At 43.5% G+C, this 25,527-nt stretch overlaps 1 protein-coding gene across 2 annotated transcripts in view; it reads right to left on the bottom strand.

Annotated features, from left to right (window-relative positions):
• CFAP54 (cilia and flagella associated protein 54) overlaps positions 1–25,296 on the bottom strand; it is a 341,833-nt gene extending 316,537 nt beyond the window's left edge. For both annotated transcript variants that reach the window (XM_083182295.1, XM_083182296.1), the window contains exons 1-7: positions 25,113–25,296; positions 18,412–18,517; positions 17,253–17,396; positions 11,234–11,405; positions 9,169–9,227; positions 6,313–6,456; positions 2,209–2,322 (exon numbers count right to left, since the gene is read on the bottom strand). In XM_083182295.1, the coding sequence (XP_083038421.1) occupies positions 2,209–2,322; positions 6,313–6,456; positions 9,169–9,227; positions 11,234–11,405; positions 17,253–17,396; positions 18,412–18,517; positions 25,113–25,267 (894 nt within the window). In that variant the 5' untranslated portion in view covers positions 25,268–25,296. The remainder of the gene's footprint in view (positions 1–2,208; positions 2,323–6,312; positions 6,457–9,168; positions 9,228–11,233; positions 11,406–17,252; positions 17,397–18,411; positions 18,518–25,112) is intronic.
• Between the last annotated feature and the right edge of the window lie 231 nt (positions 25,297–25,527).

The raw sequence follows: 25,527 nt of genomic DNA, 5'->3' as shown, positions 1-25,527 counted from the left end.
ATGATAATTACAATGTACAGATGGGGCCAGGCTCTTCTTTGCTTGGGAATCGCCAGAACGTCACCGCTGGCGATCCGCCAGCAGCCCAGCTCGCCATCTGACTGAGACGCGTGTGCGTCTCACGCGCATCTCATTTTCCGTCGGCGGGGCGACGCGAACCCTGTCCGTCTCCACTTCAGGGAGATGGACAGGGTTAGGGGGGGTGCAGGGAGGCGGCGGGGACCCCGGGTGAATCGTGTGCGCGCGCGTCCCCTTCTCGCTGTACAGATGGCGGCTGGCGGCTGGCGTCGCCATCGCCATCCCCTGCAAGGATGCGTCCTGCCCCATCTATATGGCTGGGTGTGTGGTACAAGTTTTGTACTGCACACAGCCATACATGGTAACCATCATTATCATCATCATCATCAATGGCTGCCAGGCTGTGTACCGTAATAGCAAGATATATCATCAATTTCTGGAGGTACGGTGTGTATTACAAATTATATGATTTCCTTACTTTCAAATCAAGGGGGTAACGTTGGCGTATCTAAATATATTTTGGGGTAAAAGGTAAAAAAGTTCCCTGACCCCTGGCGTAAAGTATATGATGGCAAACATGGAAATGTCCAGTATATAGGAATAAATTCAAAACACAAAAGGTACAGTTAAAGAGCCTACAAACACTGGGATCTTGAGAATCAGAGTGTGTGTGTGTGTGTGTGTGTGTGTGTGTGTGTGTGTGTGTGTGTGTGTGTGTGTGTGTGTGTGTACGTGTGTGTGTACGTGTGTGTGTACTATTAAACCACATATCACAACCAGGATCAGATGCCAGTCAGGGCAGGTAAATGAGATGACAGCTCACTATTGGATGCCACATTGAGTCCAGGCCAGCACACAGCTATACTAGCAGATGGGAGGTGGTTACTCCCGTAAGCACAAGCTTAATCCTTCCTATAGACTATATCTACATTGACTGCACACCAACCATATATAGTAAGAATCTACTTACATCCTATACAATGACTATGGAGTTATGCAACATTGTATATGAACATCTTGTCACTGGTTTATCTTTTGGGTGAGCAACATCAGCCAACTGTACTTATAGTGAATCTGTTTGTATATTATCCATACACAGATTTATGAGAGAGATAGGGGCCACTTCAGACCTCATCACATGGCCGCAAATACGCAGAGACTAGCATTCAAGTAGACACCGCCCCACTAGAGTGAAATTCTGCCTTGTATATAAATGTGATTGCTGTATGAATGGATTTGTACAGCTGTCGATCTATTCGCAGCCGAGCGAAAATGTCCCAAACCATTTGAAAGCCGCTCATCATCTAATGAATTTTCCACTGGGAACCAGCGTAGCCAAATACTTACTCAGCGGCTGTGATGAAAACAGGCATATCCGTCCTGTTGCTGACATCATACAGACCCTCCCCTAAAATGTTCAGGCACGCCTGCCATTTTCTGGTCACTCCCAGTTTTCTTTTCTTAGCACTTCCATAAAACGGCCAGTTACCACCCACAGACGCCTGCTTCCTGTCAATCGCCTTGCAAACCACCACCGATTAAAAAAAGTAGCAGGCTTCTATCGCAGGATGGCTAATGTGCATGTGTACTATGGGCCGCACGCATGCGCAGTCTAACGATAATCGGCATAAAATAAATAGCATAATACATTTTTGCACCATGTTTTTTACCAATGGTCCATCATAACGTAACAGCAATAATGTATTCACATTAGCAATTATATTGCACAGGTCTTCGTATCCTATACTTTTGGTTCTACAAAGAAAATTCATGATCTACACACCAATTGCAGTATTGCCGGGCCTGTTTTTATATGTTACTATGCTGAATCTTGACAACTTCAAACCCTAGCTATCCCTCAGTGCTCTATCATCTAGTAGGAGGATCATAGTAATACATTAAAATCCAACATTTCGGAATTCTATTGCTTATATGTGTTCCCCTATATTCATCTAATTGTATAAAAATGTCAAATATTTTATACTAAGATTTCAATGAACAGTGTTTAAGAATCACATGAAACTATGGGGGATGCATTGGTTTATATCTGAATAGCACGAACTAGCAATAAAAATGCAGCAAGATTACAATAACACCTGTATGTGTCTGTGAATATCTTAGTGAGATTGTAATGCGCATCTAGCGCCCTACCAACACTTTGCTTGCTAAAACGGACAAATGCTTGTTTACCTTAAGAGTGGACTCTTTAAAAGCTTTTTTTGTCTCTTCGTTGTAGGAGGATTCACTCAAATTTTCAAGCTGACTAAGCTCATTGATCTTACCAAGAGCACGGCGAGCAAACACCTACAAAAAGATGCGATTAGCAAAAATGAGATATGTCAATAATATTCTATGTTATAGAATGAAAGACGGGGCTAATAAACAAAAAGATATTAACTGCAGTCTAATGTTCCGTGAATAAGGAAAAATAGAAGTCATCTTTGTTGTGCAGGAAATCTACGCTTAATATTCAAATAGTTCCTGTTAAATTACATTTTACACTTTAGTTGAAGTTGTAAGAGACTATAAATAAAATCTGATAAAAAATATAGAATCAATATAATTAAGCTCTCTATGAACTGAGTATTAGTTTTACATAGCAAAACTGTGATTTGGCATGCAACTGCCCCATGGTTTTGTACTGAAAATTGTTCAATGAAATAATGAACCATTAAAGATTTGTCCATAGTAGGTGGCCCAGACTGCTTGGATCACTATATGCAATACATGTTCCCTTGGATTTACCTGCTACTACTGCAATTGAAATCCGTATTCGATAACTGTATGATGTGTACATTAATTCTTAATTAAAGCTGTTTTTGCAGTGTTTTATTGGTATAAATAAATGAAAACATGCTATGAAGGCATTGGCTAATCCTGTCTAAAATGATCAACTAACCTAGTGTTCATTCTAGCATCCGCTATCTTTGAAAACCCATGCAGTTCCTGTTCCCTGCCTGGGGTGTCGCTGTCTGCTGTGGTGTTTCTAGCACATGTCTAGTTTGTATATCAGTGCTGATATACAGACCACACTGTGCAAGAAGCACCACAGCAGACAGCGACACCCCAGGCAGGGAAGAGGAACTGCATGGGTTTTCAAAAATAGCGGGTGCTAGAATGAACACTATAACCTCAACACAAAAAAGTATATACTCTTATAAATGGACATTAGTTAGAACACCTCCATTGTAACACATACTTTAATCTTATTAGATACATTAATATTCCAAATGACCATTCAATGAAATAAGGCTTTAGTGCCAAAATGTTTACCGGTAAACTAGTATATGACAACATACAAATAAATGTTGTAGCACTCTCTAGAGCACCAGCTATGACAGCATAATAGAGGCTACAATAATGTAGACCTCTAAACTAATAGAGGTCATGTACACAGGTAATAGTAAAGCCCCATACACAATTGCCGATGCCCACAGCCGCCAATATTGGTGGCGTTGGGGACCTGGTGGGGGGGGGGGGGGGGGTGACAGCAGTGCAGCCATTGTTAACAGTGAGCTTCTTCATCCGGACATGCTGGATGAGGGAGGGGACATTAATGATGCATGGGAGTGTGCATCGTTAATGACAGGAAGTGTACATACTAGGCAGTATTGTCCACAATATTGCTCAGAGAGTACTCTGAGTGATATTGTGAACAATATTGCCTAGTGTGTATGGGACTAAAGTCTGTTTCCCTGCTAAAGACTGATTATCTGTTGACATATATTTAATATAGCTAGCAGACCCAAGGCACATCCTTCACAAAAACCCTCTGATGTGAACATTTATTTTTAGTTGATCAAAGACAAGTACATTTATTGTATTGAATATTTAAATTTATAAAAAGTCATAGTGCATACATATGTAAAATGATCATAAAAATAATATAAAGTTATGGAATGCACTTTCAGGAATGTACGGGACTTTGTCTTTTCTGTCAAGTACCACCCATACAATTAAATAAAACAAATTAAAAACCCCAATTACACGCCACAATGCTGCAGATAGTTCTTATTTACCAAATCATATTTACCAACTTTCACAAATTCTTACTGGACATTGGTGTTATTATTTGAATGCAATGTCATGCATACTACATGAACTATTTTAAGAGATCAAAGTATATTTTGGATTTTTAAGGTTAGAAATTATTTCAAATGTTTATTTGTTGCAAATGTGCTGTAATTGGGTACTTAATATTGATTTACATTGATTTATGTCTGACTTAATAGAGCTGTTTTGTGTCAGACATTCTAACCCAGACTCTATTACATCAGCTGAGTTGTATGTACACCGAGTTGTATGTTTAACATGGTCAAATCATCTGAACCTGACTTTTTACTGGCTAAAAACATTTGTGAACCTGGATGCTATTACATTGGTTAACTTCGCAAAATGTGCGACTTTCACAAAATTGAACCAAAATCGTCTTCCATTACAACCCATCCATTATCATTTTTATGGTTGTTTTCAATTTTAAAATATGTTTAAGTCTCAATGAATGTCATCATAAATCATTATAAATGAAATATGTAATTGCAAAAAAAACATGTATGAGATTTGGTACCCTTTATTTTAAATACAGTATATGGGAATAGCTATCACTAAGGAAAATAATATAAAGAGCACAACGGGCACAGGTCAAACACTTTCATACACTGTAACACTGTAGGGGAATTTGGATGCCTTTTCCTGGGGTAGAAGGCAGCCAACAGCAGCTGAGAAATCACACCAGTCCAGTCTTTGTGGTACAACTGGCCGCAACCAGTTTATTTTCAGCATGAAAACAAAATAAACATAAAAAGAAAATACCTTGCCTGTCCGGCACTAACTATACACAGGATGCTCCTAACTGTCACTAAAGAAAAATACAAAGTTTCCCGGTCAACACTGGGAACTCACTTGTAAAAGGCAGGTTTGCTTCTCACACAGAGACTCTGCAATCTCCCAGGCAAATCATCTCTCACTCTTCACTCTGGCAGCCTTTTTACAGCTTGCTTGCTGATTAGCCCTCTGTGAGGCAAAACACCTGTTTCTAAAAGGTGTAGGACAAGAACCTGGGACAAATATACCTGCCCTCTAACACTACTTCAGTGTTCTTGTCACAACAGGTAAAACAAAAGTAAATAATAATTCCACTACATATGCTACGCTGGGTTCAGATTTCTTAGCAGCTGTTCATTCTGCAGGAGACTCCCTGAAATAGCATCAATCTCCCTCTCTCCCTCATTAGTCTAGCAATCTTCCTGATTTCACTTAGTCCACATTACACTGCGAGATAGATACATTTACATTGAATCATCAGCACCATTTCCCAGAAGCTACAGATGGAGCACCCCTTGTCCTTGCCCGGTGCCCGCCAGAACGTCTCCTCTGGCGAGCGCTGGCGGACAGGGACTCCTTTAAACTGGGACGTGCGTGCAACCCACACGCATGCGCCTCCCAGTCTCTCGGCGGCTGAGCAGTGGGTTCCTGCTGGTCTCCACTTCGCAGGACAGGGTGGTGATGGGGACCGGCGGGGGGAGGCGGCGGATGGCGATAGGGATCTCCGTTGCCACGGGGCGCGCGAGCGTCTCGTGCGCACGCACCCCCTGGCGGAGCTGGTGGCTGGCAATAGTGGAACTAGACACGCCCTTTGGGTGGAGCATGACATGCCCCCTCAATGGGGTACTTTACAAAATTCTACCACCAACTATAATCTCCATGAAACTAGTTTTCAAAAGTAGGCATGTATGCTGAAAACCAAATGGCTATAAATACATTAAATACATTTAGTTATCAAGGTGTTGACAAAAAAAAAATTACATATTTATTTTTCTAGACATTAGCAATGCTTGTGTATTATAGAACAAAAAACACCACAAACTGCATTCCAGGTTCTAGACCCATAATATTAGTAACTGCTTAATACAATTTACTTTCATCTGCTATATAACAAGTAATCTGGATTATTACATGAAGCCTTTCCAGAACAGCATGCTGGACTTACACCAAGTCTATGAGTATATTCTGGATGGGATCCCGTAAGGATCAGGCCGCAATAACTTCTTTTGTACCACATCATTATTTTTAATAGGATCCAAACCTTGTGTGAGTATTTATAACACATTAGTGGCCTCTTGTGTGGGTTTGCATAATACATTAAGCAACAGATACTATCCCTTTATCTGCCTGGCCATGAGACCTCATTTCAGGCTTAACTGTTTCAAGTCTGGATCCTGATATCAAGAATATTTAGCACAGGATCCTGAGAACTAAAGCCTGACAAAATCATCACAGGAACAGCAACTGTACCTCTCCATGGACACTTTCCCGACAGTCAAAATAACACTGACACACAGCCGTGTATAGTGCTGCCCTCCATTTCAAGTACTGGACAGACAGTAGTGGGACAGATGACTCCATGCATATGCTTGCCCATAACAGGAACTCCAGGGCCTGAAATAAAGTGATGTGCAGCCCATGTTTATTTACAGATAATTACTGACAGCGATTTGACATTTATAGGTGAATGAAGTGTGTGCTACTGTATATCAATGAGTAATTAGTTTACTGATACTACAGTAATAAATCCAGCAATCAGTACATACTGTAAGTGCCGAGCAATGAGATTTATTATTGCATACACCCTCTGATAAGTGTGTGCATAGACAAGAACAGCAAACACACTGCACTTCTCTTAGAACAACTATAGCCTTAAGCGGCCACAAGAGGTCACCATTAGATAACATTATAGGGTACATATGAATGCCTACAAGAATTTGGTTTTCATCCTGTTGACATGGAGACAGAATTAAAAAATAAAATGACTGACTGTTTGCTATGAGTTACTACATATAAGGGATTATTTTGGTTAACACATTCTGGTTGAATTCGCAGCTATGTGTGTCATCTATGCGACGCCCACCCCCCGCACGAAAGCCTGCCCCCCCCCCTCCCCCCACCCCCGATTTCCTCGCAGGGACAAAATAATTTGATGATCGAATGATTTTTGCAAGCGCTTGCAGATCTAAGACACCTCTCTGGTGTCCTAGATCTGCGGGCTTCCTGTACACGAAGAGGGCAGGCAGCTGACATACACTGACGTCAGATGCCCGCCCCCCGTACCCGTGTCACGGGCGAATGTCCATGGGAACACCCAGCATTTTCATGCAAACGCTCATGAAACACTGGGCGTTCACATGGACGCTACCCCTCGCTGCTACCCCATGTCCCACACCCGCACCGAATAAGTAATTTGCCGCTCCCACTCGCACTAAGCTGCTGCACATGCGCATAAAACTTTATGCACATGGGCAGTTGCTGACCATCGCTCCCCTGAGTGAACGCACAGGGGAGTGCTTGGATCTGCCATTGTAACAATGCCACTGCACATCACCCAACATCACCATACCATCATTGAAGTTTGGTGGTGGGAACATCATGGTGTGGCGCTGTTTGTCAGCATACAATACTGCATACTTCATAAAATTGAAAGACATTCTTGATAAAAAAAAATGTGCTGTCTTCTACCAGGATGGTGAAGATGAAACGAGGGTGCACATTTCAGCAAGACAATGATCCCTATCACACAGCCAAGGACACAATTGGTTTCAGAGAAACAAAATTAAGCTGCTAGAATGGCCCAGCCAATCACCTGACTTGAATCCAATTGTAAATCTATGGAAAGAACTAAACAGAGTTCATAGAAGAGGCCCACGGAACCTCAAAAAAAACACGGAACAAGATTTGAAGACTTGTTTGCGTGGAAGAATTGGCAAAAAATCACACCTGGGCAGTGGATGCAACTAGTTTCTCATTACAGGAAATGTCTGGAAGATGTCATTACCAACAAAGGTTTGGGGCGCCAGAGCCAGTGGCTGCATCCAGCCACTGAAGTCAACAGCATGATTTACCTGGACATCCTGAGTAACCTATGAGTCTCTCATTTTTTCTGGTGCTACCTGCTGGAAGGCAGCAGAGGATCAGAGAAGCAGACAGGAGGTGTCTTTTACACAAAACACTCCCTGTGGCAGTGGCGGAACTACAGTGAGTGCAGGAGATGCAGCTGCTACGGGGCCCGGCGGCTGGGGGGGCCCGGGTCCCATAGACAGCAAGCAAGCACTCCCCTGCACCATCCATGACCGCCAATATATTAGCAGTGCCAGAGCCGTCCGTCCGCTATTAGAGCCCCGTTGTGCAGTGTGCTGGGCTGTCCGGGGAAAAGCCAGGCTGGGGAGGACGCCGCCGATGTGCACTTTGACCCGCGAGATGTAGCGTCATCATCTTGCGGGTCTGCTGCTGCTGCTGGTAATAGCCCCGGGCCCTGCCGCTTGTCCTGCTTGTGAGGGAGAGAGAGACTCGCGGGATGACATAATCTCCCCCTCACAAGCAGGACAAGCGGCCAGGGGTGTGCTGGGCTGGCCGAGGGAGAAGCCAGGCAGGGGGGACGCCGCCGACGTGACCTTTGACCCGCGAGATGTAGCGTCATCATCTCATGGGTCTGCAGCAGCAGTAGCTGCTGCTGCTGCTACTGGTTATAGCTCTGGGCACGGCTGCTTGTGAGGGAGAGAGACTCGCTAGATGACGTCATCTCGCGAGTCCGTGCACGCTGGGCTGCTGCTGCATGCTCTGCTGTTAGGAAGAGACTTGCATCCAGAAGGGGGACACTGGCTGCCTATTGCCTATTGCGTGCCTGGACCTGTGTGGACGCACCTGCAGGACGCTATCACAATGCCACAAAGGGATGATGGTAATAACGGACACCGGTAAAGACCGGTGGGGGGGAGGGGGGGCCATTAGAAATTTTGCTATGGGGCCCACAAAGTCCTAGTTACGCCTCTGCCCTGTGGCACTTAAAAATTGTCGCACAGCAGCATACAAATACACAGCTGTGGAGACAATAGCATCCACTGATGAATCAGCACCCTCAAAATGAAAATATGCACCTGGTTTTACTGGAGGGACCCACAAATGCATAAAAACAAGCAGACGCATCTTTGATTCAAAACGCCCCAGACCATAGGCACTGGAACAGGGGAGGGGGGCAGCTTCACAGACTGACTCCCGTCCCCCCCTCCTCCATGGCCATGCCCCCTTTATAGAAAAAAAATCCAATGTAGCAGGTACCATGAGTATGTCATTAATTTTGCTTTATTGGTTGCATCTTACCTGTGATGAATGCCCCAAAGCCATTAAATGTCTGCATATGGTGTATATATGAAGAGTTCCTGAAAATGCAAAAACCCCAGTTAACAAACGAAGATTACATTATAGATCAAGTAAAACCAAATAACCCTTTCACACTGCAGCTCTTAAACGGTATATGGACGTTTTTTTTTTTCTTTTAAAAAGTTTAGAGCTGCAGTCTGAAAGCTCCAGGGTGCTTTACCCGTTTAAGAAATACCGGTATTTCTTAAACAGGTAAAAAGCAGTGTCATAACCGTTTCAGACCTGTTTTTATGGTAGTGTGAACTAGTCTGAAATGGTATTTAGGACCCTGGCAGTAGTGAGCACTGAGCTGGTCCCGCTCTGTGCATATCTAATGAGCGGGAGCCAGTGCAGTGAATATTTAATGAGCCTATTTAATGAGCATATGAAATGAGCAGGTCTTCTCATTACATATGCAGGGGGTGGGGACCCGCTCATTAAATATTCACAGAGCGGGACCTCAGGGGCGATAAGTGTGCCTGAGCCCTTTCTGCCTGCTGGATCCCCTGGACTCCTGTATGTCACCGCCGCTAGCCAGCTCCACCCGGGGCCTGCCTCCGTACTCCCCTAGAAATATAGTGCCTGTTTCCTCCAGATATTGCTTTTCAAAGAGCAGAATCTGCAGCGGTGAGTCCCGTATGGGAAGTGCTAGGATTGAAGAGGTCTAGGCTGGTATTTCCAACTATTGAAAATATTGGCCAGGTTTGAGATAAACATCAGTTTCTCGTGATTTTCCAATAAATTGGAAATCCCCAAATATTATAGAGGCTACATTGCCAAATATAGAAAACTATATTTTTCAAACATAAGTTGCTGCAAATCACTATATCTATTTCTTCATTGTTGAAAAAATAGATATAGTGATTTGTAATCTTTCAGTGCAAATAGAATATGTAGACACTAAGGGTGAAATTTACTAAGATGTGAATTCTATTTCACATGGGATGTTGCTATGGACAAATCAGAATCTACTCACTCATACCGACACTTCATACATCTGCCCCAATAGAAGATAATAGTATCTGTGAGGCAGGTGGTGAGCTTCAGTGCACGAAGGCCAAATGTTCCTCACCTCATGATTAACTTTACATATACATTGTAGTGACTACAGAGGTGGGGTTTCAGTGCAGTTCAAAATTTAAATAGAGGAGCCAAACCAACTGTCACAGACGAAACAATGCAAGACACCGCTGCCAGTACTTATATATATATATATATATATATATATATATATATATACCCATAGGCGCCGAAACCATGGGTGCTCCGGGGCCCGAGCATCCACGGAAAGTGAGGAGCACTCACGGCACGGGCCACGGCAGCGGGGTCCCAGCAGTGGATATGCCGTCAGTAGCGGGGGTCCCTGCGGCGGATGGGGACTAGTAGCGGTATTAATACCGCTGCTAGTTCCCATCTTCCGCAGGGACCCTGCTGCTGACGGCATATCCACTGCTGGTGGTGGTTGTTTGGGGGGGGAGGGGGCGCCGGAAAAAAATGTAATCAGCGCCCCTGTATATGCCTCTATATATGAATGAAGTTTGAATAATGATTACTTAGGGAAGCATAAACTAACAATGGGGAGATAAACCAATTCCATGTCATAGTCATCTGGACATCATATGGAAGTTTCCAGAAGTGGAATAAGGGAGTATACCCATTACTATTCTAGTTTCAGAACTGGAGATGCTACCCATAGCAACCGTTTACATGTTAGCTTTAATCTTTTAGAAGGTGCTAGATAAATAATATAGCCGCTGATTAGTTGGCAACATTTCCACTTCTAAAAACCTGCCACCGAAAAAAATATGCCCCCCCCCCCCGTGCACTAACAGGCACACATTTTCAGATAATTAACTGTAATCCAATTCTTTCTGTTAACAATTTGAAATCTTGACATTGCAGTTTGTTGCTGCATATAATATCGTATCTCAATATAACCAATAGTCAGCTTTAAATGCACAAGAAAGTTGGATACACATGATATGATACTGTATTTCAAAAATTGACCTATTTAAAAGGCGCATACCATTGAAAATCAACCAGCAGAGATGTTCCTGTGGCAGGACAACCTGCATGATGAGCTGGAGGAAAGCTAGTATTCTCATACACTTCTTCACAGACTCTTCACTCTGAAGATTGGCATCATTGGTCTTCACCAATTGATAAATACAAATACATCTTCCTTGCAGGGCATGAAACTGTAAGGAAATAATAGTGGAAGTATTAGGGAACGTATATTAACTATAAACTGAATATTGTTAAGAAAATGTCAAGTTCTGTAAAATTGTATTAGTTTTATTTGCTATAGGATTCATGAGCTTGTATTAACACTGTACCGCATAAACTCTTATGGTTGATAAATTCATGAACTTGTCAATTATGCTGATATAGTTATGATGTCAACAGTGGGTGATTTACCTAGGACTTCAAGTCCCAGTAATATCTACCTCCTAAAGGGACTGTCTGGCAATGACAGTGACTTTATATTGAAGGCATTCCATCTAATCACAGCCACACATGCAGCCTCCGCAGGGGGTCCATTCCTCTGGGTCTGCAAGTTAACTTGCTATAGCAGAGAGAACACTTCCCATGGGAAGCTACTCCCCTACTATAAAGTCAGCCCTCCCTGGCTTCTATGGGATGCAGCTGATGCAGTCTTTAGAAGCCAGCCAGTTTAGCAGCACCATAGACAAGCCCTGCCCACGAACCTAAGCCCCAGGAGAGACACGGGTAAATAGGCAATGAGCTGCCAATGGATGTTAACATGGCTAAAATAACAACATCATTAATGTGAACACCTGGGAAATGTCTACATGGACACAGTTTCAAGATAACAAATGTTGACTAGTTGAATTAGTCTTAACATAAAATTAGGTTAGTATTAGGATTAGCACTGGGGTTAGGAATATACTTACATTAAAAATGTGTTGACATTCTGACATTTCCTTAATGTTGACATTTCACCTGTGCCGAATGTCAACATGGCCAATGCAAACAAAACTACTATGTTCAATGTTAATACGATGACTGTGTCAACATTCTCATATTGGTATTATGAATGTCAACCGGGGGGGTCAGGAGCAGCCGAACAGCGTCTGAGTCACATGATAAAGGTGGTCATCGCAGCCCGATCCGGGCCTCCCTAGCAAAAACTGTTAATAGTCTTTGTAGCTCTGGGCACCTCTAACATAAAGGTGTCCCACCTGTCCACCCTGCCACTGGACCAATTGGCCACTATAAGTATTGAATAATGCTGTGAGGTTGGTTCAGGCCATGTGTGACTAGATGAAGTGTTTATTTTGCTGTAGACTATTTGGTCTTTCAGTGTTAAATAACGATACCCTCAACAATTTATTAAAACAATTTTAAACTTTTATTATTTTTATGGAAATTTGATCCTTCAGATTTATTCATTACTGGCACCTAATGAGCTACTAATGCCACCTTCTGCCTGCATTTGTGATCGCAATAAACTGCAAGAGGAACATCGCAACTGCCCCTCTGCAACTACAGCCAGAGTAAGTCTAGTGGTATTCAGGCTACCTGCCTCAGTGCGGTTTGCAAGGCCAAGGAAATTGCGCCTCACGGTGCACTCCTTCGGCCTGGCTACTCCCAGAAAACGGAGACGTCATGTCGACCACCTCTTCCTGTCAATCAGGCAAAGATGATCGCATTTTTGCTATGTGATCAAAGGCCTGCCCCGCACAGGCGCAGAATGCTTCCTACATGTGTGCAGTTTCCTGAACATCGGGAAACTTCAATGCGGATTCCATAAGCGATCCATGGCAAATTAGTTTCTGAGATTTAATAGCATGTTCTAGCTCTTCCCATGAAATCAAATAATTACTGCAGAGTTGGGTAAAATACAGAATTTGGGTGGAAGCCAGTCACCCATTGGTATAATTGAAGAGAATTGCAATTTGAAGGTAGGGATTTATTTTGAATAAGACATTGTGAAAGCATGGTACCTCATCTGTTCAAACACACAGAATTAGCTCAAGAGCCTTCTTCTTATTGCCCGTGTATCATTTTTAGAGAGGTGATTAGGAATACATTACAATTATATCAGTTCTGCCAAAAAGGCTAGTACATTTTCTCCAATGTGTGTTTTGGCAAAATAATGTGTTACCAGTGCATGTCTTTTGGGAGCCTCCCATAGGAACTGATTCCAAGGTGGACATGGGGAAACCATCAGGGACAATTGGCCAATGTTTTCCTTCTGCAAATGCGCATGCATCCTGCATAGATACACAAATCAAAATTGCTTGCAGATCCATGTAATTTCCATGGACGTCTACATACACAGTTGCATTGACACCGGGGCCATGTTCAGATGGACATTCTTTGTCTGCCATAGGGTCCAATGGTGAAACTTATGACGCCCTGTATACAAGGTGAGCCCGCGGCCATTTTGAGGCCTCCTGCAGCAGCTTTCTCTATTTCAAGTGACTGACATACTGAGCGCACCATGGATGTTTCCCATATCCTCCAATCTATTTGGGCATCATTCCAGAGGCTCCTCAATCAGCTTGAGGTGCTACACTTAAATGCTTGTTCCCCTGCAGCTAACCCTGATGGGAGTGGAGGGGCTACTGATGATATATCTCCTGCCTGTACTTCTGTTCATTATACACGTTGTGAAGATTTACAGATGAAGGTTCCCTCTGCTTCTTATAATGCTGCTACAGGAGAAGACAAAAAGGGCAACTTTTCCATTAATTGCGGTATTCCAGTGGTTCCTGTAAATCCTACGTCTATGCTCACCCCTGCGATACTTAAGTAAGGAGCTGAGTTTATTATATTTACCTGCGGTGACTCTCCACTCCACATTAAGCATGCAACTATGTGTGATGTCCTGCTTTTTTACATGACTGTACAAGAGTTGCAGGCTCACTACAATTCTATAGCTAAATCCTACCTGAAGGCTGCAATGTTCCTACCGATATCAACTTTAATCCTGATAACCCTATCAAAACCTCCTCCATTCAATCCTGCTACATGTGGAGATGCCTGCTCTGGGGAGTACGGGGATGGGACTCAAACTCTGGTTATCTCATATAGCCATGTTTACGGATGGCCAGACTGATGCTTTACTAATATTATACTATAGCCAACCATTGAGAGGATTTCTCTCCAAATGCTTTTGTTAAGTCTCTTTTCCCTTTTTTTTTTCTCTTTTTCTTTCATGTATATGTCATTGTACAGTGTCCTATCAATCCTGTTTTAAGTGAATATCACTTTAATTGTTTGCTTATGTGTATGATGCAACCTGCTTATACGAGTGACTCCAATACATACTGGTGTTCTATTCTATACATCATCATCAGTATATTGTCCCAATTTTTGGGCAATCGGGGGGGGGGAGGGGGGGTTTAGATAGTTCGTGTGCTAGTGTTGTAATAGGGGGGGATAAGACGTTAAGGGATCCAAGTATGCATGTGTTGGGGTAGGTTATACAGGGTGGGGTTAAGGGAAGGTTTGTTTTGTGAGGGCATTTTATTTGATTTTAAGCTAGACATGCTACTATTAATATCCTATACTGATATCACATCCTGCTTGGTATGTGTTTATACTGTTCATCATTTGTCATGAGCGACTGTATATATTTTGCTATGTTAAGCCGATCACCATACAACTCCTATTCTTCTACAATTGTCAGCTGCCCGAATGGCGCCTTCGGGCAATTCCGTTTTCAGAACCACCATAGGAACTCTGTTCAATACTGTCTACATGCTACAAATACCTGCTTGCACTTTAAACTTATGCCAAGTATACATTGTTGTGTCTGCCCACTTGGGCGCATTATATGTTTGTTTGTTTTATTGAAAAAATCAATAAAAAATTATTGAATTTAAAAAAAGAAATATCAAACATGGGGTCACCAACCATAGCGTCCCACGACACTTCAAGGACCATCATAATTGTAACCCATCCAGTTTGACCTTTAAAGGTATTGAATTAGTTAAAAAAAATAAAAAAGAGGAGGTGATTGGGAAAAGTTCCTCATTAAAAGAGAAACACACTGGATTTTACAGTTGGGTACATTGATTCCAGCAGGCCTTAATTAAGGCTACGAGATAACTCATTTTATTAATTAATTATGGTGTTATTATATATATATATTTTTTTTTTGGAAGCATATAATAATCGTTTTACTGTGTATTGTATGATTGACATTTCTGTTTTTAGGTTCTTTTAGCATTTGGGTTTAAGGTGTAACCATTATAGGGGGGACTGGCACTCCATTGCGATTGGACAAATAGGTCCGGACTGACAGCAGCATGAGTATAAATGATAGTGAGCGTCATGCATTAGCCACGCCCTCTGACAAAGTCATCCTGACGAAACGCGTTAGGGCGTGGCCTGCTGATGCTCACCTTGTTTACCTGCTGATGCCGGTGATTTCCTCGCTTCTCAAACACTTGCGCTTCTACTGCACCGAAAGCCAGCGTGTGGGAACGACCGAGCCTGTGAGAGATTGGAATCCCCGGGTGCCCAGCTGCATTGCTGTGGTATTGTTTACATATGCCGTGTAGTAACCAGCCCACAGTGTTGTTTATCTTGGTATGGGTTAATTCTATTTGTACCTGGAATTGATGTTTTATATCTCTAAATAAATCGTTTAATGCACTATCAAGCGCTCCTTCTCTTCCCTGTTGTCATATATATATATATATATAGTGGGACATGGATGGCAGTACTGAGCCATGGATTCTGTGTGGGGCTAGACGGATGCACCCACCCACACATGGAAGAAAAAGTGTGTGTGGCCACAGACAGCAAAGTGGAGGCAGTCCAGTTGCGGGTTGTGGAAGTCTCAGGCTGCCTGCATATCTATGTGGGACTGTGGCAGTTGAATAAGCCAGTGTAGGCCAATGTCTGTAGGAGGCAAGAAAGACCACAATCTACATTGGCAAACATCTTGGCAAATGATTTATCGGTGTCTCTATTACTTGTTCCTTTATGTTATCTAAAGTATATTAACCATTTTAACAATGCATCTGTGCAGCTTCCAAGTCCCTGTGCATCAGGGTAGCCTACCCTCCCAGAATGGCCGTGAGGGCTCGGAAATCGGAGGGCAACCCTCCTGGAGAGCTGTCTGACTTCCGCGACCCCCCCCCCTCCTCCTCGGCGGGGTCCGTGGGTCAAATGACACAAATCGCATCATTTAAGCCCTACCCACTGTATTGCAATGCCTGAAATAAAGGCATTACATGGCGGGGGAGTGGCTAAGGAACATGATTGCTCTGGCCACCCCCATAAGAGAGTATCCCTTCTGTGGCACTGCCCCTTTTCCACTCCCAGCGGTGGCCCTGTCCCCCTGCCTCACTGAGCTGGATACCCTCTCCAGGAAAGGGCAGCCGGCAAGTAGGCAAGTATGCTGTGCATATTCCGAGTAGCATTCTAAATATCTGTGTCTGCTTCAAGTGCCCATCAAGTGCTGCCTGGAGAGAAAAGGGGGCCAACACAGAGGGCCTCCTCCTCTCTTATACAGAGGAGCACAAGTTCTCCGATACCCCTGTTAGACCGCAAAATGCAGGGTCGCCCAAGGACTTTAAAACGGTTCAGTCCCGGTGTGACCCTGCATTTTGGTCTATTCAGACCTCCTCAGCAAACCGGCAATATTGCCGGTTCGCTGACATCATCAAGGAGGGGGGGCGGCAGAGCAGCGTAGCGTTATCAGGGGTAGGCGGGAGGCAGCACTTAGAGCTGGCACTGCTTCCTACATTGGTGTGAACAGGAAATGGGTCATTCGACCCAATTAACCCATTCACACCGCAAAGCAACAAACCGGTAAGAACCCTTCTTTTTTACCAGTTCCCCGGGAACCCATTTCACATCGCACAAATTACTGGGTCGAACCGGCAAGAAATTGGCATAAACCCGCTAATTAGGTGCGATGTGAAAGGGGTATAAAACAAAAGCCTTCTTTCCACAGGATGAAGTCATAATCCATCTCCATATATTTTCCAATAGCAAACAGATTGTACAGAATTGAAACAAATTATTTTGTAATAAACTGAGTAAATAAAGTATAATCCTACCGTCAGAGCAGCTTTTTTATCATTTGGTCCTCTTGGAAAAAATGTAGTTTTAAATTGGTCCACATCTGTAATGTCATCTATGTCAAATGAACAAAACTGCTCGAGGTATCGCTCATAGCACTGGAAAAGTGCCAACTTATGTTCCTGAAATAAACATGAGAAAACATATACTGCTTAATAACATCAACTGAAATGTTCTAGCAAACACGGAAAAGGTGATCATGATTCATGCTACACTATGCAAGATTTTTGTCAATGCTATAAAAAAAAAAATTCAGACTGTACAGTAGGTAGGCAAAGGTTGCGTAAAGAAAAAAACAGTAACTGTGCACAATGGGCCTGATCCAGACCAAATCGTTAGGCAGCGTTCTTTCTCTGCCTGGTAAACGCAGCCCGCCGGGGTGCGAAAGCCCGCCCCCCTTCACCGACCTAATGTCTGCACCTGCATGCAGATGGATGTGTACATTTGCTGCCATATGAGCAAAAAATCATTCAATGGTCGCCGACCAAATAATTTTTTACCCGTTCGCAAATAAAAGTCAGTCTAGGCTGACTTTTATTTGCCTCGAATTTGTGGCGGGTGCTGACAACATGTCACGTCTGCATCCTCATGGGGATGCCCAGCAATTTTTCTGGGCGCACCCACCATTTTAGTGGGCACGCCCAGGAAATGATGAGCATTCCCATGCAACAGCCCAATAACTGTACCCTTCCCACTATGCTCTGTGCGAACGCTTCGGCATTCACTCAGCGGGTTTGCACGTGCGTATTTTCACCGATATGCATGCGCAGACCCGCCCAAAGCAAATTCGAGAAAGACTGAGCGGGTCTGAATTAGATCCAATCTGTGTATTATAACTCTGTGGGGCACTCCAGAAAATGGTATATTTATTGTATATATAATTGTAATAATCTAATGCAAGTAATAATAATAGTACTACCTAGAATAAGCTCCCCGTCCAATTGTTCTTTCCTACTTACAATTACAGCATGAATTGTTATTATCAGCTGCTAGCAGAAATAATTTTTTTTTATTCACTAATGCTGGTCAGACAAGAAATTAAACATTTAGAACAATACTATAACAAAATGATAAGAAGTTACTACAAAGAAATGTAACGTAATAGTCCAGCTTTTCCCATTAATAACCTTGACTTACATTGATCTGAACAAGGCTATCTCCAACCTTAAGAAGCTTTTCTTGGTAATAGCAGGTGGGCAGTCGAGGTTTATACTTGACCCAAATATGAAACAGAGTGCTGGATCTAAAGAGATGACAGAGGTATGTGAAACTAAAAGCATGTCACCAATATCTTCTCATAAAGTAAATTACATAAAATGTTCAAATGTAATAGAAATAAAAAATAAAAGTATAAAAAAAGTGGTTCCAATTTACCCAGAAGTCCTTCTTATGTCACTAAACATCACTATCATATTATTTTATTCCGCCAGTACAAAAGGTCAGATCCACCCAACCCAGCAGTTCCCAGGGTAGCCCATCATTGCTCCTGTGTGTATTCACCAGCTATAGCAAAATCATTCCCAGTCCACTGCAGACATGGAAGAGTCCCCTCACTCCTGCTTGGGAAGCCTTTATGCATAGAGGCATTCTGTGGTTTACCAACAACATGCTTCCAGTACGACTAATCATATCATCCCAAGATTAAGGCACATGTTGGGGACATACCATATGGGTTCCATTCAGAAAGTTGACATGTTCTGAATGTCTACATTTGACATGACGTGTTCAATGTCAACTCATGCATACATTGTGAAAATTGGCAGTCACAATATCAACACGATTAGGGTCAGGCTGCAATTAGGCATATACAGTGCATCTGGAAAGTATTCACAGCTGTTCACTTTTTCCACATTTTGTTATCCATTTCAAAATGGAGTAAATTTGTTTTTTTTCCCCTCAAAATTCTACACACAATACCACATAGGGATATTCAATCTTGACAGAGTTCTTTACCAGCTGAAAAAAAGGCAAATATTCGCCTATCCATATTCAATCTGGAATTTTCTCCAGATTTTTAGTACATTTTGGGGACATCTGCATGGTCGGAAACAAGCGCAAAAAAAAAGATGCAAATTCGCCACAACTCGAGAATTTGCCGCAATTTTTTTACAATTTACCTGTTTTTGCCGTTGCTAAATTTTTCACCCAGGAGAAAAATCATCACAGGGATTGAATAAGGTCAGACAAATTCCTCCCAAAAAAATGGGTGAAAATTGCTGGTTGTTTCACCTGGCAAAAATTTTGCCTCACAATGACAATGTGAAAAAGTTTTTAGGAGATTTTTGCAAATTTATTAAAAATAAAAAGAACTTAGAAATCACGCACACATAATTATTCACAGCCTTTGCTCAATATTTTGTTGATGCACCTTTAGCAGCAATTACAACCTCAAGTCTTTTTGAATATGGTGCCACAAGCTTGGCACACATATCTTTGTCAGGTTTCACCCATTCCTCTTTGCAGCAGATCTCGAGAGATTTCTACAGAGACATTCAATCAGATTCAAGTCTGAGCTCTAGCAGGGCCATTCAAGGACATTCACAGAGATGTCCTGAAGCCACTCCATAGATATCTTGGCTGTGTGCTTAGGGTCGTTGTACTGCTGAAAGATGAACCGTCACCCCAGTTGGAGATCAAGAGTGCTCTGGAGCAGTTTTCATCCAGGATGTTTCTGTACATTGCTACATTCATCTTTCTCTCTACCCTGACTACTCTCCCAGTTCCTGCCACTTAAAAACATCCCTGCAGCATGCTGCTGCCACCATCATGCCTCACTGTAGGGATGGTATTGCCCTGGTGAAGAGCGGTGCCTGGTCTCCTACAGACATGACGCCTGGCATTCACTGCAAAGAGTGCAATATTTGTCTCATCAGACCAGAGAATTTTATTTCTCATGGTCTGAGAATCCTTCAGTTGCATTTTGTCAAATTCCAGGTGGGCTGCCATTTGCTTTTTACTAAGGAGTGGCTTTGGTCTGGCCACTCTACTTTACAGGCCAGAGTGATGAATTGCTGTAGAGATGATTGTCCTTGTGGAAGGTTCTTCTCTCTCCACAGAGGAATGCTATAGCTCTTAGAGAGTGACCAATTTTAAATAATTGTAAATCCTAGGGTTAAATAATGTAGGCATGTACGATTTGGCTGTCTGTTATCACTGTCTTTTATGCTTCTGCTGTATATATGTGCTGTATGCTATTTATTTTCGTTTAATGTTCACTGCGTGTGGCCATTTTATGACAAATAAAGATTCTGATTCTGATCTGGTTCTTGGTCACCTCCCTGACTAGGGCTCTTCTCCACGGTTGCTCAGCTTAGACAGCCGGCCAGCTCTAGGAAAAATCCTGATGCTTCTGAACATTTATGGATGATGGAGGCCACTGTGCTCATTGGAACCTTCAAAGCAGCAGATATTTTTCTGTACCCTTCCACAGATTTGTGCCTCAAAACAATTCTGCCTCAGAGATCTACAGACCACCCAGAATAGAGAGAGAAGGAGGTGTGCCATGAGGACCGCTTGCAGGGCCGCCATTAGGGGGGCACTATGGGGACACTTGTGCTGGGCCCTTACACTCTGAAGAGATGTGCCTCACAACACCCGTCAGAGTCACTTCATTTTCTACTCTGCGGCAGGCCACAGGTCGCCCGCTGGCCGCCTCCCCCCCTCCATGCCTCCCCCCCTCCCGTCACAGATGCAGCTGCCAGGTTGCTGGTCCCCCGCTGCCTGCCACTCAAATGACAGCCACGCGTTTTTCGATGCCCCCCACCCCCTCAAGTCACAGCGCTGTCCCGGACCACTGCTGCCTGCCGCACCAGCTCACAGCACACAGAGACAGATGCTAAAGGTCTGTCTCTGCATCTCGTCTGACAGAGCTCAAAGCACATTAAGGTGTGTAGTTTTACATGTAATGCATTAAGGTGTGTTGTATAATATATAATGGGCATTACGGTGTGTTGTATAATATATAATGGGCATTACTGTGTATTGTATAATATGTAACGGGCATTACGGTGTGTTGTTTAATTTGTAATGGGCATTACAGTGTTTTGTATAATATGTAATGGGCATTAGGGTGTGATGTATAATATGTAATGGGCATTAGGGTGTGTTGTATAATATGTAATGGGCATTAGGGTGTGTTGTATAATATGTAATGGGCATTAGGGTGTGATGTATAATATGTAATGGGCATTAGGGTGTGTTGTATAATATGTAATGGGCATTAGGGTGTGTTGTATAATATGTAATGGGCATTAGGGTGTGTTGAATAATATTTAATGGGCATTAGGGTGTGTTGTATAATATGTAATGGGCATTAGGGTGTGTTGTATAATATGTAATGGGCATTAGGGTGTGTTGTATAATATAGTGTTCATTCTAGCACCCGCTATCTTTGAAAACTCATGCAGTTCCTTTTCCCTGCCTGGGGTGTCGCTGTCTTCTCTAGTGCTTCTAGCACAGTGTGGTCTGTAAATCAGCACTGATATGCAAACCAGACTTGTGCTAGAAACACCACAGCAGACAGGACACCCCAGGCAGGGAACAGGAACTGCATGGGTTTTCAAAGATAGCGGGTGCTAGAATGAATACTATAATATGTAATGGGCATTACGGTGTGTTGTATAACATGTAATGGGCATTACGGTGTGTTGTACATAGGTGCCGATTCTGTTTCGCTGCTGGGCCGCCATATTAACTTGCTAATTTGCGGCTGCAGCACCCACATTGCCGGACCCGCCATCTGGGAAACAGTATGCCGGGAAGAGTGTATTCTGTCCGTGGAGTACCTGCACTGTGGGGGCATTAATGTACCTGCACTGTGGGGGCATTTATGTACCTGCACTGTGGGGGCATTTATGTATGTGGAACTCTGTTGCCGTAATTTGAATTTTGGAGACAACTGTGCACCATAATATAAATTGGTATTATTTTGTGGCCACACCCCTTCCCCATAAAGCCACTCTATATTTTTGGCTTGAGCACCCACCAGCAAAAACATAAATCAGCACCTATGGTGTTGTATAATATGTAATGGGCATTGCAGTGTGTGTGACAATATGTAATGGGCATTAAGGGGTTATGGCGTATCTTTAAAATATATGTTGCAGGTATGCGTAACACCTCATGCTCCCCCTAGGCACCGACTAGCAGGGTATGGGCAAAATATCTGTTGAGAATATTTTGTTTAACAATTGGTGGGTGGGGGCCCCTGCCTATTTTGTCAGTCCCAGGCCCCACAATTTCTGATGGCAACCCTGCTCGCTTGTCACGCCCATCGTAAAATGTTTCACAACCCCAGTCTGTCCCTGCTTAAGTATACACAAAGTAGAAAGTATAACAATGTAATAAACACTTCAAGTTTCAGCAACAAATACAGATAGTAAACATAATAAAAATATATACTGTTACGGAAAGATTTACATTCTACTTTTCTACTATTTTAATAAGCTTCTTCGTTATGCATTTTATTAATAAAACAGACTCCCCGCTATGACCTATTGTACACAGCCTCAAAACTTTCCAGTTAATTTACTTATGCATACACCCAAGTGACTTAAGTAATAGAAAACGCTCTTCCCATTAATTATGTACAATTAGTAAACTGCAACAAGAAAATAAGTGTTACATTTGAGAGCAGAACATTTACTCGGGTGCCGGACGGCTCCCCGACAGTCGGGATTCCGACAGTCAATTCCGACATCGGAATCCCAACTGCTCCCTCGTGGGGGTCCAAGGGGCAAGGGGCTTCATTGCGCTCACCCCACTGTGCAGTCGGGATTCTGACGTCACGCTAATGACTGTCAGTGATTTATACCACACCCCATTTACTCATGTTAAAAAACAATGTCAAAATTGAGGTACCCTCAGGATTGTAGGGAAAGTGGGCCAAACACTTAAGTTGTACAACAAGATTATGGGTGGTAAGCCCTATACTAGAACAGGAGTTACTTGGATCATCAGGGAGGGGGGAGGGGGGTCGCTTACTGTATTCTGCACTCTCCTCAATTATTACAAATCCCTGTATTTTATGCTCATAGATACTCACTTCTTAGTCCTTTTGGCTAAGGCTGGATAAAGGCCTATAGATATATCAATCTATCTGCAGATATATCTCTAGATGGATCGGACAGTGTTCAGCATACATGCTACACGATGTCATGACTGATGTCACAACTGGGTGGGTAATTACATGTGACTACGCATCACCCCTGGTTCACGCCCATATATCTTTAGATAAATCAGCCATCGGCCTTAGCAGTCTTTGAGCCTGCTCTGTGATTTTACGTGGTCTACCTCTTCATGGCTGAGTTGCTATTGATAATAAATTGTATAGACGCTCGCGAACTGCCGGGTGAGTTGGAGGGGTATTGTATGCGAGGTACCACATGCGATACCTCACACTAGTGGGTGGGGGCCTTAAGACATGCATTGTTGCTTTCTAAAGTATTGTAGGTGTGGTACAATTTATAGTTTGCAGGGGATGTGGGGCACTGGATATCCTGGCACCCTTGCTCCGCCTAATGGGGGGGGGGGGGGGGTGGCACACAAATGAGTTCCACCACCTCTCCTCCAGGATCACTTTAAGCCCTGGCCCCAAACATTCCAGGGTAGTCAAATCCGCCTCTGCTCCTAGGCATTTGCCTAGTTTGACTATGCCTAGGAGTTGCCTTTGGGTGCCATTCTATCACAGTACCACACTTGAATCACTGAGCTCTCTCTAAATCAGTGGTCCTCAGGACCTCAGACAGTTCATGTTTTCCAGGTCATCCAACAGTGCACTAATAACTGACACACATTTTAAAAGATCTAATTATTTCATTCTAAATAAAAAGTGCTCACTAGACAACAAAAAATCTAGGCTTCATAACAGCATCAGTTGGATCAATAAAGACCCCAAATTACTCCAATTTAGTCCTGTTAAGAAGCTTCATATGTAAATAACAATGGGGGTTATTCTGGTATTTTTCGCCAGCCTGCCCTTCGCATTTGCCGCCACCCCCCTTCACAGTGTGAATTCCCTTGCAAGGCTGCGAATGGATTAACATAAACATCCATTCGCTGCCTTTGGGGAAACACCCACATCATTCAATGGTCGCCGGCCATCGAATGATGTGGAAAATGCACGCATATCTAAGTGACTCTCAGGTCACTTAGATTTGCGTGCACACTCAACAGGAACTGGGCGGGCAGCTGACATCCGGTGATCATGTGAGCATGTGGACCAGAATAACCCCCAATGTGGGAGGCCACCTAACATGTTTGCTTTCACATATTTACTTTTTCAAAACGTCATCATTGATATGGGGGGGGGGGGGGGGGGGCGGCTACGACAGGTAACTCCGGGAAGGTGGTGTGAGAGAGATTACAGACACCCTTTATGCTCTGAATAATTCTGTTCATTACCCCATCCCAGGAACATACAGGGAGGCTGTAATCTCTCCTATACCACCACCACCCACCCCACGCCATTCATCAATTTCTATTATTCCGGAGGGTCCAGCCTGTGATAGTTTTCACCAGGGGTCTCTTTCCCGTGTCCCTGGCGAAAACTATCACCGGCTGCATCCCCCCGGACAAGACACCCCCAGCGTTACGGGGTCTTGTCCGAGTCCTGTTTTTACTTAGTCCCAAAGAAATGCACAAGTGCCAGAATCACTGTGTGGATGTAAATATACGATTGTAGCCATGTGCCACTGGCTGGCCATCATATAATGCCTCTTTATACAACTTCTGTATAACTAAACACCAACAATCACACTGTATTGCACAGTGGAATGTGATGCTATGTATTCTGTATCTTCTCATCATGCCCCTGCACACAGAGATACAGTGCATGTTACCCCCGCCGGTGCTCCTGCAGATGTCCGTCTCCGGGGGGCGCTCGCTGAAGCTTCCGCATAAAACCGAGAAGCTGTTTAATCTCATTCTCAAACGTGGCGATAACCGGGTTCCTGCGGTCTATGTCGCCGTAGAAGGAAGCCGGCAGCGGCTCCATCTTTCCCTCTCTACAACGTGCAAAATGGCCTGGTATGTAAACAACCAATGCTACTAGGCAACGGTATCCATGGGAGCCCCACGTACGGCGGCACCACGCTGGGGACCCACGTTACGTCTGACGTCAATGTGATGCGTTTCTCTGTAACGTCTTTTCAGGGTAGACAGTGACATTCGCTGAGGCGCATAGTAAATAAAGTAACCCAATATCAGCTCCAGTTGTTTCCTTCTGATGGCAAACTTGCTGCTTCTCAGAAACTC

This window comes from Crinia signifera, chromosome 4, assembly GCF_055691185.1.
Source record: "Crinia signifera chromosome 4, ASM5569118v1, whole genome shotgun sequence".
Classification (NCBI taxonomy): Eukaryota; Metazoa; Chordata; class Amphibia; order Anura; family Myobatrachidae; genus Crinia; species Crinia signifera.
This window is presented reverse-complemented; position numbering and strand designations above follow the sequence as displayed.